The sequence below is a fragment of the Platalea leucorodia genome (assembly GCF_965183815.1).
Source record: "Platalea leucorodia genome assembly, chromosome: Z".
In the NCBI taxonomy this organism is placed as follows: domain Eukaryota; kingdom Metazoa; phylum Chordata; class Aves; order Pelecaniformes; family Threskiornithidae; genus Platalea; species Platalea leucorodia.
This window is the reverse complement of record NC_138858.1, coordinates 60,248,048-60,266,600: the sequence shown is the minus strand read 5'-3', so window position 1 is coordinate 60,266,600 and position 18,553 is coordinate 60,248,048. Positions and strand designations below refer to the sequence as shown.

General features: G+C 35.9%; 1 protein-coding gene across 1 annotated transcript in view; it reads left to right on the top strand.

The window, feature by feature from the left end:
* ST8SIA4 (ST8 alpha-N-acetyl-neuraminide alpha-2,8-sialyltransferase 4) overlaps positions 1 to 18,553 on the top strand; it is a 67,468-nt gene that overhangs the window by 9,690 nt on the left and 39,225 nt on the right. The window contains exons 3-4 of the mRNA XM_082336629.1: positions 5,737 to 5,994; positions 17,306 to 17,599. Of these exons, the coding sequence (XP_082192755.1) occupies positions 5,737 to 5,994; positions 17,306 to 17,599 (552 nt within the window). The remainder of the gene's footprint in view (positions 1 to 5,736; positions 5,995 to 17,305; positions 17,600 to 18,553) is intronic.

The following is an 18,553-nucleotide window of genomic DNA, read 5'->3' as shown; positions in this document are numbered from 1 at the left end:
GATTTGTGCCTGATTAATATGTGCTTCAGCTACTGAAGTGACCTTTCTGGTCAAGGGAGAGTGGGGTGTCCTGAAGGGCACAAGCAGGGCTAGAATGGAGACAGAGCCAGACAGCAACTTTCCTGTAATATGGCACTTCTGTTTGTGTGGTCCTCCATGGGCTGGGAAATGCCAGGAACCTTTCCATGGTTAGTTGCAGTTAGTCATGTTTTTAACAAATCCAAATCTTAGAGAATTTTTAAAATTAAATAGAAGAAGGTGAATGAGAATCTGCAGTAACTACAGTGGGATGGGAGTCTCTTGGGGGTGAGATGTCACTGGACGTTTACTAATTATATATCAAAAGGATTTTGTATGTTTTGTTTGTCTTGTAAATAAAAAAGGAAAAAAAAGGCACAAAATGAGTCCAAAAAAATCTAAAACTTGAAGACTGTGTTCAATTTAAAAGAGATCTAAGGTCAGCACTTAAACTCTTTAGTTACTGTCAAAGTGATCAAGACAGTATTTAGAAATTGAAATACTTATTTGTGGTCAGATGCATTACAAAGCAAATAAAAACATTTAGATATAAATAAGTATTGGCCTTTCAGTAATAAACAGCTCTTTAGAAAAATAAAAAAATAATACTTTGTTTTGGTAGCATGTGAAAAATCCTCCCTGTAGTTGCAAGAAGTGCACATTCAGAAATGGAACTCAACTGTTAGAACTGTGGTTAAAAGTGTGAACTGATCTGAATTTTTTAGAAGTCTGCATAGAGAGAGCACAAAAAGGAAATATGAGAAAGGAAAGACAATCAAACTAAACTATTCATTTTTCCCTTATTCAAACATGCAAACACAGTTTGGTCTTAAGTACTTGTTTCTCTTTCAGCGCTAGAGGCAAGCAGAGAGTTGAAGAGCACTATCCCTTTGGGACAGGTGTATTTTGAGTGTTTAATTAAAAAACAAGACAAAAAAAACCAAGAACGAACTATGTGGTAACACAAGGTCACAGCCTGCCGTTGTAGGTGGCTACAGCTCCTGTTGGCCTCCTAAGTAAGCAGTGGGAACTGCAAGTATTTGCACCTGTGTTGGGTTTGGCTTTAGTCTGACCAAAAGGAAGTTTCAAGAAAACCTCTTCAAGGAAAGCAGCATTAGCTGGCAAAAACTATGCTTTACCTACATTGTAGTCCTTGGTGATTTCAAAGGCTGAGAGCCACCTTCTCCCTTCCAACTCGGGAGTGTGAAGCAGCGCAAGGACTTGCTAGGGTTATAGTAGAATCGTTGGAAAATCAAATTTTTTGAAGACCTGTGTGAATCACTCAGAGAAAGTCTGCAGGAGAGCAACAAGAGGGGTCAGATATCTACAACACATTTTAACACAGTTAAAAAAGAAAAGTTTAAAAGAAAGTTGGATGGCTTCTTAGCCTCAGGTAAATGAAGGCTATTGCCAAGAGTAAGAAGTAGTCTGTCCTCCACAGTATAAGGAACAAGAACAGGCTTCAGTTGTTGTGGGAAAGGTCCGAGCTAGCACAAGGGATATTGAGCTGCCGGTAAGGGTAGGGAAGCACTGATATAGACTGCATGGGGAGTTTGCTAAGTCCCCACCATGAGCGGTTGTTAGGAATATATTAGATAAACATGGGCTGGGGGTGATGTAGATAAAGGCTCATGTTCAGTGGGAGCAGAGTGTGGACTAGGTAATCACTTTGTCTCTGTTTCCATAATGTGGCTGCTGGTGAGCTAGCCCAGCTTTCTGCATACTGAGGGTGCACTTCAGGGACTTCCTCTCATGGCTGGGGTCCAGACAAGCCCAGATGGCCCAGCAGTGAGTATCTCTGGTGCTGCCTTGCTCAAAAGGAATGATTTTTCTAGGAAAAGCATTAGAAGTCGTATTTTAGTGTTCTTGACAGTGTCTAAAAATATAAATTTATTTGTAATCTTGAAAGTCAAATGTTTAAATGATTTATTTTCTACCCTTAATCCACACAACTCTGAGACAGATGAGGGAGAGTTTGCCATTATATAATAGTTGTGTAGTACCAAGACTACAGTACAAAATAAAACCAGAAAAATGCACATAAGTAGAAAAATGTCACCGTGTTGCCCCAGAGCAATACATATTTATATCATTTGGAAAGCTGTTCAGAGGCAATGCTGCCTGATAACATGTACTTTATCAGATGAAGCTGTAGTTGGTATTTAAATATTATGAACATCTGTTGCTGGTTATCAAAGAAAAACCCTAGGTCAACCACAGATTGTGACACCATGTTTCTGCGAATCATGTAAACGTGTTGCAAACAGGTGCTTAGCTTCAGATAAGAGTGAGCCACATCTGCCTCACCTGCCCACAAAAGGCTCAGACCACACCCCAGATACAGTTTTACTCATCAAAACAAAACTTGAAGACCACCTCAAATAAAATAGTTTCTTTACATATTTTAGCTTAAGGTTGCAGAACACCTTTGCTTCAAGGTTTACTAAAAATCATGCTGTTTTTTTCCTTCCTCTAATTGAGCTTACTTTTGAATTTTATATGCAGCTGGATGTGGATTAGCACTTATTTTAAATTATTTTGTCATGTCTGTTTAGTCAGAATAACCTTCTTGTACTATTTTCAGTGCTCTTTGTGGGACAGAACAGAGGTTTAAACCAGTTCTTATTATTAACCAGCATCAAGACTGACTGAGACATTCGTGTATCTACTTTCAGTTTTTGTCGTATCCCTTAGTAAATTTTTTTTCTCTTAGCACTTACATGAAAATGGGAAGTATTACTATCCCCATGGTACAGATGAGTCAGTAGCACAGAGGAACTTAAAACAATAGCATGAACATCTGCATTCTTAATCATATTTCTTTCAGTATTAAAAGATATCTGAATACAGTCAGATGAATAAATTAAAATATTTTAATGTTAACATTATTACGCATCTCCTATACAAGGATTCTTATGCATACTGTAATACCTGTGCGTACATTTAATGGAATGTGGTACTGACAACCTCAGATAAGAAAACGTTTTTAAATATGTGAGAAGATATTAAGCTTGAGTGACTTTTGCTCATGTGAAAATTTTATTGCAAAATAAATTCCCTAGACATTTTTGAAATTTCAGCTCTGTTAAATAAGTGGTTGATTATCTGAGTCTAATTCAGGTCCGCTTGAAACCCTTTGGAGGACTTCTATGAGCGCATAGATAGAGAAATAAGCTTTGACTGTAAGTAACCAAATTAATAATGGAAGCCAAGGTGCTTTTATTTTTTTGGTGTTGTTTGCATAACTTCACTGCATTCCTCTAATGTTTTAAAATAATACACGAGATACCTATTCATGCACAAACGTTGCTACTTGTTTGCTAACAGAAATAGTATTAGGCCCATTCATTCTAGGTATTGGGGATGGGCGCTTTAAATTACTAAAGTGAATCTTCTGGTGATCACATGTGACTTTTTTTAGTCAGAGCCCTAGGCTTCTGTACATTTCACATAATTTCTTTTGCTTTTTGAGACTCATTTGTGGTCACCCCTTTTCACATCAGAGTGTGTGTGTAGTGAGTCTATGGATAGCTTGGTTGATGCTATTGATAACTTTTGATGCATTCGTCTTGTCCCTTACAGCCGCAGCTCTGGCAGCTCTGTTCATAAGTATTGAAGAATTTTAGTAATCTTTAATACTGCTAGATTGGGCAATTCCTTCTTTCTTGCTCTTTTTCATTTTGTAGCAATTATGTATCTATTGCAGAGTACCCACAAAATGAAGCTTATCAAACCCATGGAGATTTTAAGTCCATTCAACTTACAGGCTGAAGTGGAGTCTTCATCTTCCTTTTACAGAAATACCTTGCCTGGCCTTAGCAAAAACTTTAGACACTCAGGATTTTAACCTTGTCTATGCTGCTCCGTTATTTTCAGTCCCTCATATGCCTCAGCACAAGCTGTCTTTGCTGCTTCACTCATACATGACAGCTGTAACAGCCCAAGATATTCTTTTTTTGGTCCTAGTTTAAGAAATGAGAGGGAACACTTGAAAAAACATTTTAATTATGTTTCACTTCCCCTAGAGCTTTTAAGGTCAGTTCCAGGGTGAGTATTTTGTGTCACTGGTTGCAAGTTTCAGGCATATTCTTCCCTCTTGAAGCAGTGGTACAAGAGCTGTCTGGTGGTGAGCATGGTGTTCCTATAGGACATCCCTTTTCACTTGTGGGGTATTATTTCCCCTTTAGGTCTCTCAGTGGGTGTTGCTAGAGTGGCTTCTCTAGTTATCTTTTCCTGTTTTGATCTGCTATAAGGAAGTTCTGCTCTAAAAACTTATTACATAAAAATAGCATTCTCTTACTCAATAAAATGTCTACTCTGTTTTAAATTCCACCTTACCTGCTGACAGCAGTGGAAAAGATATTGTTTTTCTTCTTGTCTTGTTAGAGTTGCAGAGGCAAAAGTTTCTCTTCAAATCAACACATAGTGAACACCCTGTCCCAGCTCAGCACTCCCCATCTGTTCCATAAGTGTATTGTACTTAAATATGTGCTTAAGTGCAGATGTGGTCTTTATGCCTCTTCACAAGCATACATGCTTTGAAGAGCAGGGATGAACACAAACTTGTAAGGCTTTGCTCCTTTGCAATCCTCAGCTACCAGTGGCTCCTGCAGCTCTGGCCTGGAGTCCTTCCCAGCTTTTTCTACCAAGGATAAATGTGTACTGAAAACTTCTCAACACTGCCAGTACAGTCATTACATAGCAGCAGTCATTAAAAGTGTCCTTTTTGAATTTAAGTATTGAAGGTCTGTCAGTTTTTAGACCCCTGCCCCCACCCCCATAAGCAGGTATGATTACTATGACGTAACTTCTTCAGCTGACGTTTGAGCAGACATTTGACATTTGAGCCTGTTACTTGCTGTGGACTGGGAGTATACAACTGTTTAATTACAATAGTTTGCTCGACCCGTGGTAGCTTGTGAAACCCTCATATCTTGATCGTATGTATCTGAACCCTGCTAATTGTTTAAACAATTAATTGCAGAGAAGCAAGATTAAGGACTGGACTAACCTGATTTAAAGTGATGATAGGGTTCATAAGTGTTTCTATGCGTTCAGCTAACAGCTTGACTAGACCCTGATCTGCAGTAGTTTAATTTGCTTATGTTCTTAAGCTGATGTTGTTTAAATTGGTACAAAAGACCACGGCTGTTCTTGCTTCAAGTTAATTAGGATAACTTTGGCTGAACTTCTGTTAATTAGGAGCAAGCTTATGCTAAACTGAATACGTTTTTCTTATGGTGAAGTAAGAATCTATAAGAAAACATGGTCATTCCTGAATGAAGCTGATTTGTGAGAGATGAGATTATAGTGAAGCATTTATTTCCTAAATCATAAATACCTCATATATTTAACTATGTTTCTATGATGTTTCTATGGTCCTTTTTCAAATATATGTTTTGTAAAATACTCAAAAATTGTATGCTTTCTCATTTCCAAAGTCATCTTCCCTTGGTCTCTCAGTGCCTTTGTCTGTAGGAAGTCATTAAGCTCTATCACTGTAGTATTTATGTGTTATATTGTAAGCAAGATTGGAACTCTGTCCTAACAGCTTTGCTCCAATTCCATCCTAGAGCATGGGAAATGACCTTAGTTGGTCTGACACTATCTACCCTCTGCTTTATATTGTATGCTTTGTACAGTCTATATTAGTATTAGATAAACTCCATGCAAGCAGTGAGCATTGGATTTTATCTATGCATTTTTCTGTCAACCCAGAAAGAACATTCTTCGATTCTTGGATGCTGAAAGAGATGTCTCAGTGGTCAAAAGCAGCTTCAAGCCAGGAGATGTAATCCATTATGTACTAGACAGACGTCGTACCCTAAACATTTCTCAGGATTTGCACAGCCTTCTGCCTGAAGTTTCCCCAATGAAGAATCGCCGATTTAAAACCTGTGCAGTTGTTGGGAATTCTGGCATCCTTCTGGACAGTGGATGTGGAAAAGAGATTGATAGCCATGACTTTGTAATAAGGTGAGTTTTCATCTGCTGTTGAAGATACAGCCTGCTATGTTTCTTGGACAAAAGCTAGGAGAAATGTTTTAATCTGAGATAGAGATTTCAGTCATTATCTGAAATTAATCTGAAATGGTATCCTTCACTGTGTGATTCCCCAAATTTAAATACATGCCTATGTTGTTGACAAGAAGTTTATTTTTACAGTGAATATAAAACAAGGGCCAGAGGAGAGAGATTTGTGCTGCTTATTTTTGCTGTTCGTTGTTTTTATTCCAGACAAAATAAATATTCTTATGGAGGGCTTGGTAGAATAAATGCAAAATATTTTCTCTTTCAAAAACATTCTTTCTTAGGTCTTAGCCAATAAATATGGCCTATTGTAAATTACTACATTACTTATGTGCAGCGTGGGGTAAAATTTCAGTGTGATGCATTGATGTTGAACCAGATGGCTTCCATTAAGGTAACTGGAAGTCACACAGCTAAATCCCTTCACGTTGCTCTAAAAATGTATCCCTGCAGTTTGGGAAAAAAATGTTGATATGCTTCACTTTTTATTCATTCTTCAAACATGCACAGTGGCCGTTGGTCTGCACATATCAATAGGAAATAAAGAAAAATACCTGGTCTCATTTGACAAGTCAGGCATTATATGGATATGGAGAAGGTTGGGCAAGAGATAGATCCTTTTGCTTTTGAAGCAGAAGTTTCTATTGGTTTGGTTTGAGAAGGGTGAAAGGGCAGAAAATAGAAGGGCAATAACAGAAAACAATATAGAAATAGTTGTCATTGCAAGTTATTTGCTTTTTGTTTTCTCACCTTGAAGAAAGATGATGGCAAAAAAATATCAAAAGGATAAGAAAAAAGAAAAATTACAGTTTTTCACTACATAAATCAAAACAGATACACACATGAAAGCTGTATTTTGTTTGAAAGGTGTACTAGCAAGTGGCAACTGAAACAATAACACACCACTCTTTCATTTTCCATATTTGTTTTGCTTGCACCACACTGTAGTCTTCCAAATTAGCATCCTTATTGCAGAAGTAATCAAAAAATAAACACCACATTTTTAAACCATATTTACCGTATGGCATGCTTTTGTACTCTCTCAGAGATTAAATGTGATTCATTTAACAGGACTACAGGAAAATTTAGATACTAGATTTTCTAGGTGAAAATTTTTTTTCAGAAGGCAAGGTACATACTTTTAATTAAATCATGTGCTGAATTTCTTTGAAGTCATCTCCATGCTCTTCCCCATGTTGTAACTAGCCATGGAACTAGGTGATAATATCTGAGAGGAGATTTTAACTAATTCAAGCCATGTGGAGTAAAGATAATATTCTTAAATATTTGTGTATGAATAAAAGAATGGTGAATCTTAATAGGAACATCAGGAAGTTACTGTAGCTAACCAGTTACTTAGACTGGAGAAACATCTCTTATATGGTGTATGACTAGTAAAGTGATCAGTATAACAACTAGTCGGTCTGATAATATTGTAGATAATAATCTTTATAAGGTTCTGGGAGTAGAATATTTGACCCTGCAGCCTATAGAGAGTTGTAATACAGTGAAATTTTTGGGTTTACAAATCAAAGTTAAAGCATTTTAGAAGTTCACAGATTATCTCATATGTTAAACTATATGATACTTATTTATTTATGTTTGGATGGATGCATAGGTACATAACATGTTTAAAGTAAATAGCAATTAATTCATTTGTATTTTGAGTTAAAGAAAAAAAGTTGTATACAACATGATAATGTAATCTTGTGATCTACTGGTACTGGCATACTTGGTAACCACTCACCTCTATTGCTATTAGGATTCTGGTATTAAAATGTACCATGACACTCTGTTACTCTTTGCTTTCAGCTGATTTCTCTAGAAGTAAAATGCACTCATTCTTTGCCACCTGATGTTCTGAAAATCAGTTACTGTATGTACTGTATGCAGCTAGGTGTATAAACTGATGAACAAAATTTTTGTAGAATCTCCTGACACTGAGTGCATTATGCCTATGTGGTGTGACTATTTTGGTTAAATATATTATCCAGTTGATTTTGATAGCACTATATGTTCTTTTTGAGATCTGAAATAAAAGTGTATAATTTTGAGAGAGTTGTTTCTTAGAGCAGCTGTTCTAATGTTAGATCTAACACCAACAATACCATTAATTTAATGATAAAACCGATAGTGAAGATCCTTTAAAATGAAGAGGACACAACAGACATCCAGCAGTATTTGTATTACAGTACAATAAACTCAATATCCTGAATTTTAATGCTCCTATAAAGGTGGTATGAAGATGTTAGTAATAACTGATAAAGACACAGAATATACACTTTATTAAGGATAAAGAAGAATGTCAGTACCTAGCATTTTAATTAATTTAAGGTTGATAGTATCTGTCAATGTCTTTGAAGGTCATTTGAAAGTTACTAATAACTGTCCATCTTCCTTTAAGCTATTCCAGCATATTCAGTGCCTTCTATATAACAATGTCTCTCAAAGAACATTGATCCAACAGAGACACAGTATAATTAGAATACTTCTATTATGCAAAATATTTAAAAATAGGCACCTAAACTAGATCAAATGATAAGCATGCCTGCAACTCAGTATATAATTCTATCAGCAAATTTTACAAGTAAAACAATACAATTCTTCTTTAGACATTTCTGAAAGTGCATAAATATGGGTCATTTTTGCAAGGAAGGTAATATCTTGTCAGCATAAGCAGATTTACCAAACATTTCAAAGTGGCTTGGTTTTAATTACTTGATCACATAAGGCCTTATTTTGTTCTCACGGCATCAGAAATCAAGAGTCTAGGGACATATCTTCTGCTAGGATACAATGGATTAGTCCCACAAGTTTAGTGAAGTTGTGCCTATTTTGACAGTAGAAAATGTGACCCATCTAGTTAAAATGGGAAGCAAGGAGACTCTTTGCTATTAAAAAACTGTGCTGACTATAAACTATTTCCTGTTTCCCACATTCCTTTCCTTTTTACCGCTTATGTTTTTACGCCGTGTTAAGTGACTATTGATCCTTGCACCTCTGCTACTTTTGTTGTGGTGAGCTAAAGCATGCTGCATTGAGATATTATACCCAGAAAGGGTCTGAAGCATTCTGAAATCTCTGATTCCATAAAATAAATTAGAATCAAAATATGATATAATCAACCAGATTACATTTTAAATATATAAATGGCACAGTGCTGTTGAGGGAGCTGGTTTTTTGTATGGTACTGTTTTCAGCTGTTTCTCTGCCTGTTGGGACAGATATATGGTGCTCACTCCCTGTGAGATTTAAATGCAATACATCTTCCCCCATTGTCTATGCTTTCTCATGCTGAAATTCCCATGCTAGGGCTGTGTTAGCTGTTACATTTTACAGAACAGATGAGCTTTTTATTTTACAGACTTATTTTAAAACATGATTCCTCCCTTAAAAATAACATTTGAATACATCATGACTAGCTCATTAAACCTTTTTCACCTCTTAAATGTGGCAGCTCTGGTTTTGCCTTCTGTCTCTTCCTACAAATTATTATACTACATTGAAACATTAAATGAAAGCAGAAGGAAGCCAGAAAGCAATTGTCTTCAGATGTTCTTGCTCAGTGATTTGGGTGCCTGAGAAAGGGGGAGTGCCAGTGTAGCTGTTCAGTGTTTCCAGCCAAGTTAGATGTGGGTGGTGTCCACCTCAGGAGAACCTTGGAGAAAGTCTGACTTCTTGTGGCCACATTTTCCCTTTTTGACTTCACCTGATGACTTCTTCAGCTGCTGGAAGGGTCCTTGCATGACAGCTACTCCAGGCAGCCCATCGAGGGGCAAGAGCTGATAGAGAAGTCTTCTTATAAAGCTGAATCTCTTGCTCAGTCGGTACATAGCACCTGGTGCTCCCTGTACTGGTAGGCCACAGTACTAGGTACCCTCCATAAGCATTTATAATTCCAACTTTGGTGTAATTTCTTACTTTTTTAATAAAAAAGGAAGTTAATTCTTAAGTAGGTGATATGGGAGGAGATTTAAGGATGTGAGTTTACAGGGCTAAGGAGACAGCAGTAAGAAATGACTTCTGTAAACCCATATATGAATGATCAAAGATTCCAAAGTGGTTTCTTAAATAAATAGGTGTCCTATGAGCATCTAAATCTAGCGTGCATAGGGTTAGTCTGACTCTTTCTATAATTATTCTGAGATAAAAGGATAAAATTCTTTTAAAGTTGTTTACACCTATTGTTGACAGCTCTGTAACACAGAGCTTTTAGTTTAGTAGTTTTCCGAACAGTTTCAAATGCAGGAAAGCTTCATTAATCCCATTTGTTCATTGACCGAGTGTTTTCATTAAGAGGTGTGACAATGTTCAGAACAGTCATAGTCTAAACATTGCCTCTTTTGCTGTTCTTCATTTCTGAATGTTCAAACTAGTGCTCTTTTCTACATTCCAAACTCACATTCCCAAAGTGTTTCTCCAAAACAATGAAAACAATCATTTTGCCTGAATGTATTGCAAGGATAATAATTTTTTTTTTAACCCTTTCTGTCTCACGGTGTTGCAGAACTGTTCTAAAGTTTTCTATATCAGAATAGTAACTCTTCTGTAGCATTTTGGTAATTGCCCTATAGAATATGCCATTTATAGACAGGAATGTGTAAAGGTATTTTCACATAAAAAGGAAAAGATACAGGTATTCAGGAAACTACTAAGTTCCATTTCTCAGGTTTTCTTACATTAAAATATCATTCTCAATATTTCACTGCTGTAGGTTTTTTTCTCCATATGCAACATACTTTCAGTGATAGAAATTCCTTTCTTTATTTTGGTGTCAAAGTAATGGTATTGAAAAGAACAGTAAGACTCTCTGATTCGTGGGTAATATTGCAGCAAGGACCCACAATATAGAGGTAAATAATGTGTTTTGCCACTGTTTCTAAAATACCACTTAGACCTTTTCTGTCACTTCACTGTGCTGTGTCAGTTGAGGATAACTTGCATTTCAGTCACTAGTGTTAAGGAAGATGCTAGGAAGAAAGAATTTAATGATTATCAATATAGGTTCTAGTTTGGGCAACAAGAAGTAATGAAGTTTATTAGCAGGTGATGTTACAAGAACGCATCTTCTAACTAAAGTGAAATCAGTCATAAATTCAGGATTCTTGTGGACTTGTGTTATAAAAGGGGATCTCAGGTCAATAATGGTATATTTTATATGGCATGTCTTAAAAGACAGCTATGATTCCTGTGTGTGAATAGAATCCATAATTATGCTGCACGTGAGCCTCTACACAGCTTGCAGCTCTCATAAGCCATTCTCTGTTGTGCCATGCAGAGGATAAAGACTGGGATGAAATAGGATATGTCGGGGATTCCCTGCTAATCCAGATCCCCGTAGTTATTTTGAAGCAATTTTAGTTTTATCAGGAGCCAAACAAGCATACAGAACATGTGAGAATCCATACATTTTACTAATCATTAGATTTGGCAGGGGGAGATAGGAGGTTTGTGCATGTTTTTCTTGTAAATCTCCCTTTTTTTAGTTGTGTGTGAAAGTTAAAACAGTACTGCTGCACACCTTTATTTGAAGAACCAGGTGAAATGATGTGCTACATATACACAGGTATTAGGGTGATGTGCTTCCTGCAAGTATACTGCGTAGAGAGTAATCCATTAGGTTGTCTGCTGCCTTGAATTTAACTTTTTTTTTCCTCCTGTGTGCTTGAGCCTTGAATTTTAATTTCACATCCAAGTGTGTCTTAAAATGTCAAGAATCTTTGAATTCAAGGTTGCAATTTTGATTCTTACAGGAATCTGGATATGAACCTAAATATAAAAGCTTGCAGGCTATTCAGGAAACAGTGTATGTTACTGATACTAGTTTAGGTAGTGCCTTATGTTTCAGAGAGGTTTAATGTTATGTCTTTTGGCGTCTCAGAGTGTATGTGGTTAACATTGTGTGATGGATATTTTTGCTTTTGCTCTACAAGAAGAAGATACTACTGAAACAAAGAATGTTTTTACAGCACTTTTGTGCAGCTTGGGCTTTAGAGTGGTTTCTAAATATTTATTTCAACCTGGAAACCTCAAGTGCACAGATTGTTAAAGGATTAACAAGTGTACAGATTCCTGGCCAATTCTTGCATTGTTACTGTGTGAAGAATATTCTTTTAGTTCTCAATGTCAAATAAAATGGAAATAGTAATCACTTTTACTCAAGCAAATTTTTATGGCTTTTACTTGAAATTAAGTTGAAAAAGAATACTTATATGTGGCCTATGAATATTATGTATTGGACATTTGCATGCATATGCATGAGCTGTATGTTTGTTAGTGACCAAGCAAGCCCAACTGAATCTCTGTGGAATAAATGACTTCTCATTTGACTGTATTTTTGTGAATATGATTTCCTTATTTTCTTTGTTAAGCTCTGCTCTCTAAAAGGCTAAGTATGTTATGGATGTGTTTGGACTATAAAGGTGTCACAGCAAACCCAGGGTTGATTACTTTGATGGAAGTGTGGTATAGCAGCACTTACTCCATTCTTCAGTCTTTTCTCATGGCATGCAACTCCAGCCATTGGCACTTTGGTTCTTTCTTCCCCACACTTTTTCTTAATATATCCCCCTGTAACTAATATGTGCAACAGACAGTTGTGGAAGAAGCAGGTTTTCAATCACTGAGACTTTTTGGTCTGTGGATCTTAGGATCTCAGTTATTCTACAGCCACCCAAATATCATGTGGTATTTCAGACATGAACTAATTTTTCCCTTTTACCCCAGATCTCTTTTTAGTGATAGCATTGCGGTGCATGTTCCTGATGAAAATTTGCTATCACACTGAAAGCTCATGTGTGGGAACCTCTGCATTTTCACTATGAATATTTTTTATATATATATTTGCCTTTCAGTATCATGATTATACACGAATACTATGTAAATTAGGTGGCCCTGTAAACTTACTTAATACCTAAATCATATAACTGATGCCTCATACTAAGTTTAGACTAACTACCCGGTTGAAATAGCTGCGCTGAGGTTTTTGATATGGGCTGGACTGATGTCATGGGAAGAACAGGAACTGCAGCATTTATTTGAGGTACCTTGCATATTATTGCCTGTGATACTACCAGTCACACAGATTATGAACATTTCCCACTTACTTAGATTTTTTCCTAACCCCCTCTCCCAAATCTTTTTCTCATTCAACCAGTTTCTGAACACTTCTACTATAAAGAGTGCCTAAAAGAAATAAGGGAGCAAATGATGACTCTAATTACTTGCTAATTAAGATCTTTTTTGAATTTTTTTTAATTGCTAATTAATAACTAATTATTTGCTAGTTTAGTGCAAGGGAAAAAAGGAGCTAGAGCTTCTGATTAAACAAAATGGTATAGAAAAAACAGCCATAAGCTTTTTAGTTTTAAAGAATACACAGTAACTTTTTATGGAAAAAGGGGCAGGCCGCACTTCATCATTTTCTCTGGAAACAGTCAATATCTTGGGCTCAGGAGAAAGAGGCTTACAAACTTTTATATAATGTGATGTATATTCTCAATGCTCATATTTACAGCTGTTTGCTTAATTGCTTAAGTGAATCTTCAGTGCTATGTTACTGTTAATTCCAACCTGTTCTCATATTCTCCGTGTTAGTAACCTCATAGCAAGTTTGTCTTGCTCAGCTTTGAACTGCAGCCCGCTTATTTGCAGGCTGACTAACACGAAGGCAATACTGAAGTTACTTTAGAATGAATGGAAGATGATGGTATGTTGCAAAAAATTGTCGTTTTGGAGTCAAATTTTAAGCAGTCATATAGTTGTAAGGTATCAATAATGCAGCGTGTGAGAAAGAGGAAACTCAGTAAATTACAGTCTTCTATTTATTCTTCCTGCTGGATTTGATATAGCAATGACAAAAAAAAAAAGTAAGCTTTTATATAGATTCCTAGACACAGAATGGTAAAGCTTCTGGTCCAGAGTCCCCCTCACCTCCTCATCACGGTTGTGGATATATTCGGCATTCTGTGCGTTACGACAAATGAGCTAGAATTAAAGAATAAAACAAGGGAACGGTATTGCATTGCCTATTTCAAAGCTGTTCAGTTAATAGCCTTCTTAATTTGACTTAAAAGAAAATAAGTATATGTTTATGCATGATCTGAATACAAAGTTTTCTTGAAAGAGTCCTGAGAATTGATGGGAGATCATTGACATCTGCCAACAAAGTAAACTTAAAAATTCCAACAACTCCGTGAAACTGTGGCATAGCGTAAGGATGCATTAGAGGTTAAGATAAAAGTTCTGAAACAGGTAACGAAAGCTATTTACATATACTCAGGTCTATATTAAAAAACACAACAGCTAGTTTTATTAGCCCTAAAACATACCTTTCTATAAAATTTTCTTGAACTCATCTGGAAATAGAAATTATCTGGTACTAGCAGTTTATGGTAAGTGTTACAGTTCATCACTAGCACATAAACTCTTGAACTCGTATGGAAACACTTTTGGCATAACTGCTCCATTTACTCCCTACTGAAGAATGTGCTGATTTTAATTGATGAGTTTTAGCAGGTGTTTTATATTTTCCAACTTCGTGGGTAAATATAGAGTAATTACTCAATATTGACACTTCTAATTTAATGAGCACTAGAATCATTCTTTGAAGGAAGTAACCTCTAAGAAAATGAGAAGTGGCTTAATGAGGGTAATATTTTTATAACTTGGTCAACTACAACTAAGTTAGTAATGCTTATTTCCTTAACAGATCTAGAACTTTGTGTAGAGCTTGTCTTGCATTCGTATTCTACTAAAATAACAATCTTAGCAGTGTACTGCTGACAGCATCTAGTTACTTCTTTGAAAACAGAGCCTTTCAAAGTGCAGGCATACTTATCACATTATTTCAAACTTCAGCACTGCTACTAATCCATATTTATATAACTGAATTTTTAAAAGATCAAAGATTAAGAGGTGCTCAGCATTTGGAAAGTAAAATGCCTTACCTGCCTCTAATATTATAATCAGGTGTCTAATTTGAGACACTAAAGCTTGAAAAATATGACTAATACTCTAAATAACTGTTCATAGACATCCCCATTGTTACTGAGTGCATTTGGATTGCTCATTACTTTCTGAAGTTATACTTGAAAAATCTGAATATGCAATATGTTAAGAATTTATACTGCTTATGCTGTATGCCCTTCTAAAATACAGTATTTAATATTAAGTATACTACTGATAAAGCAGTAATGACATGCAGGTTTGGTAGACCTTGTATTTGATATGCCTATGATGATTTTTTTCAGGATCTGGGTGAAATTACATTTGTATACTTGTTTCAAACTGCATGCATGTTTAAGATTTAGGCACTGATGCTGTTGGCAGACCAGAAAGGAGCTGTCAAACGACACAGAATCATTAGAACCGTAAGGCTTATGTTATACATGCACGCTTTGCGTATGGCGTACAGCTTTTTAAACAAGGTGATGTTGGTACATAGGTGCTTCTCAAAGTTGGACACAGAGCAGGATTTGCAATGTCAAGCTCTGTCTTATGTTTGTAAGTAATAGATGTCATCATGTCCATATACGTGTGACTACCGAAAAAAATCCTGCTGTGCAAGAATCCTTCATTATGTTGTGCAGTCTGCCCTTAAAAGAGGTATTTTCAAAAGCAGCAATAATTCAGTGAATTTGGTTGGTTGATTTTAAGTCTTTGGTTTGATTTTTTTTTTATTTTTAGATTTTATGCAACACCAAACTTCTGACAATTCCAGGTTATAGCTTCATGCATTAAGGTTTTTAGAAACAATTTTCAAAGCCAGTATTGAAATCAGTGGGAGTTTTTCTTGTGCCCTAACTACCACTTTCTAAAAAACGTTACTCTTAGCAGCCTGCAGATCATTTGTGAAATAGATGCGTAAAGATACTGAAGAATGTAAATATGTTTCCTGAGAAAGCTTACATCTGCCTCACATGTCGTCAGAAACTTGGACAGCTTTATCTCCTAAGAATATATAGGCTTTACGGAGTTCAGAACATTTCTTTCTGAAGAAGATGAGACCACTTCTTTAGCTGATAATTACAGAATGAAAATTATGTTCTGAGGAATTAGTATTATCAATCAGGACTAGGTCATCAGTTGGTGTTAATCAATATTGCCCTGATGACTTCAGTTATTTTTATATGATATTGGAGATCTGGCCATTAGAAGATGCTAGGGGATAAGCTTAAGTAAAAAGTTTACTGTACCATAAAAAAATTGCAGAACTAATAGAATACTATTTATATTAGGAATATAATAACATGCAAATGTTTTGAAGGACCTAGTTCCAACATTGCTTCTTAGCTTCCTTCACCCCAACAGAGCAATTTGTTAAATTGTGAAAATATTGTTGTGTCAAGATACTTACTTGGGGCATAGCAGGTACAAGCTAATTCACTGAGGATGTTGTGGAGGTGATTTGCTTCAGTCAGATTATACTGGTCACTGAAATCATAATTAATTTCTGAATTGCATTTTGTCACCTGCATCCAGTGCTGCCCGTGGAGAATGCTACCTCTGTGTGATTACATATCTGTGTGTATTTATAACTTAGGTAGAAAACTATGCTGAACAAAGGCTTGATGAGACCTTTTTCTCAAGCCTAGAAAAAAGCACAAAGTTACTGCAAATTTAAACAAGGTTTGAAAATGAGACATCAAGGAAAAATGGCAAGATTAATACTTTTTTCAAAAAATTTCATTTCTGAATGAAATGAAAATACTGAGTTTCAAAACATCCAATCAGCTGCACTGATAATATCAGAAACCAAAATAGCAAAAACTCATTTAACATGGGGTAAAGTTCACTTGTAAATCATATTTAAATACTGTATTATAAAAAAAAGTGCAATGACTAACCTGTATAAATTATACCTTAATTGGCTGGCATGTCTTCCTTTAAGAGTGTGAGCTGTTGATAACATGATGACAAATGAACACTAATGAAAAGAAACCATACTCTTATTCATAAGTGCTACTCTAGCTGTCAGTGCATTTTAAAGCATGATCACATGGTTTTCAAATGTAAAAAGAACTTTTTTCTCTCGCAGCATTATGTACATTTAATGTTTTTAAGAAATTTGCCTAATGAGTGTCCAAGTTGGGTGAAATACTACATGTTATCACACCTGTTATCACTGGTATTTTTTTCTCACGTTAAATTGAAATGGACTTGCGTGTTCATTTTCAGCTTTCCCTTCATGCACACATTTTTCTGAGTTAATGTTTCATATTTATTTTCATTTTTCCATTAATTTCTTCCTCTTCAGGTGCAATCTAGCTCCTGTGGTGGAGTTTGCTGCCGATGTGGGAACTAAATCTGATTTTATTACCATGAACCCATCAGTTGTACAAAGAGCATTTGGAGGCTTTCGGAATGAGAGTGACAGAGAAAAATTTGTGCATAGACTATCCATGCTGAATGACAGTGTCCTTTGGATCCCTGCTTTCATGGTCAAAGGCGGAGAGAAGCATGTGGAGTGGGTTAATGCATTAATCCTTAAGAATAAATTGAAAGTGCGAACCGCCTATCCATCACTGAGGCTTATTCATGCTGTCAGAGGGTAAGTGTATGGAAAAGACTAGTCTGTCCTTGGCACAATGAAGCTCATAACTAGAATTCCTAGCAGGCAGAAAAAAAGCTCAAGCAAAATGTTAAAAGGAGTATGATATTTCCATTATTGTTGTAATGGATTGCATTTATGATAAAATAAGTTTGTTTGGTAGTAAATGTCGTCCACTCATTTAGCCTGCAAACAACTGAAATGCATTAGCACAATAACTTTTCACTTTCACTTTTATGTACAAAATTTTTTTATGGTCATTATAGTGATAAATTAATAAAAAAATAGTCTGAACTCAAAAGATACCTGTGAGTCATCAAATCAGAGGACAATGAAAGTGCTACATGTCTTCTTTTAGGCAAGACTATGGAGATAGAAAATATAGTTTATATAGCATAGAGGGTAGGGTAACAACCATGTAAATAATGAAGTCTGGTAGATCTGAAAATAATGAGCTCCTTCCTAAAACATCAAGGATTTTATAGCAAACTTTCTCATTTTGAATTTGGCCAGTTGCTTGGGCAATTCAAAAACATTGATCAGAATCACTGAAAACATTAATGTAACCAGTCATTAAAAAAAAATGCATCCGTGCTTTGTACAGAGACTTTTTTTTCAACCCCATAATTAAACAAGACTGTCAGATGAAGGCTGCAATGTCTTTGTCACTACAAGACTATATAGGGCTATGCATGAAAAACATTCAGAAGATGGTGGTAGTGCAATATCTGTTTGTGCAGTGAATTATTACAGTATGATAATATTCAGCTTGAGTTCCTTGGACTATGCTGTCACTTTGTGGGGTTTTGGGATATGCCTTAGAATGTTAGTATTGGCTCGTACACCAGTTACTGATTATGTGTCTGCCTAAAAAGTTGTTTCTGTTACAGCAGCAGACATGAGATCAGAGGGCATGTCTGAACTGTTACCCAATCTAGTATGAGAGTATGAGAC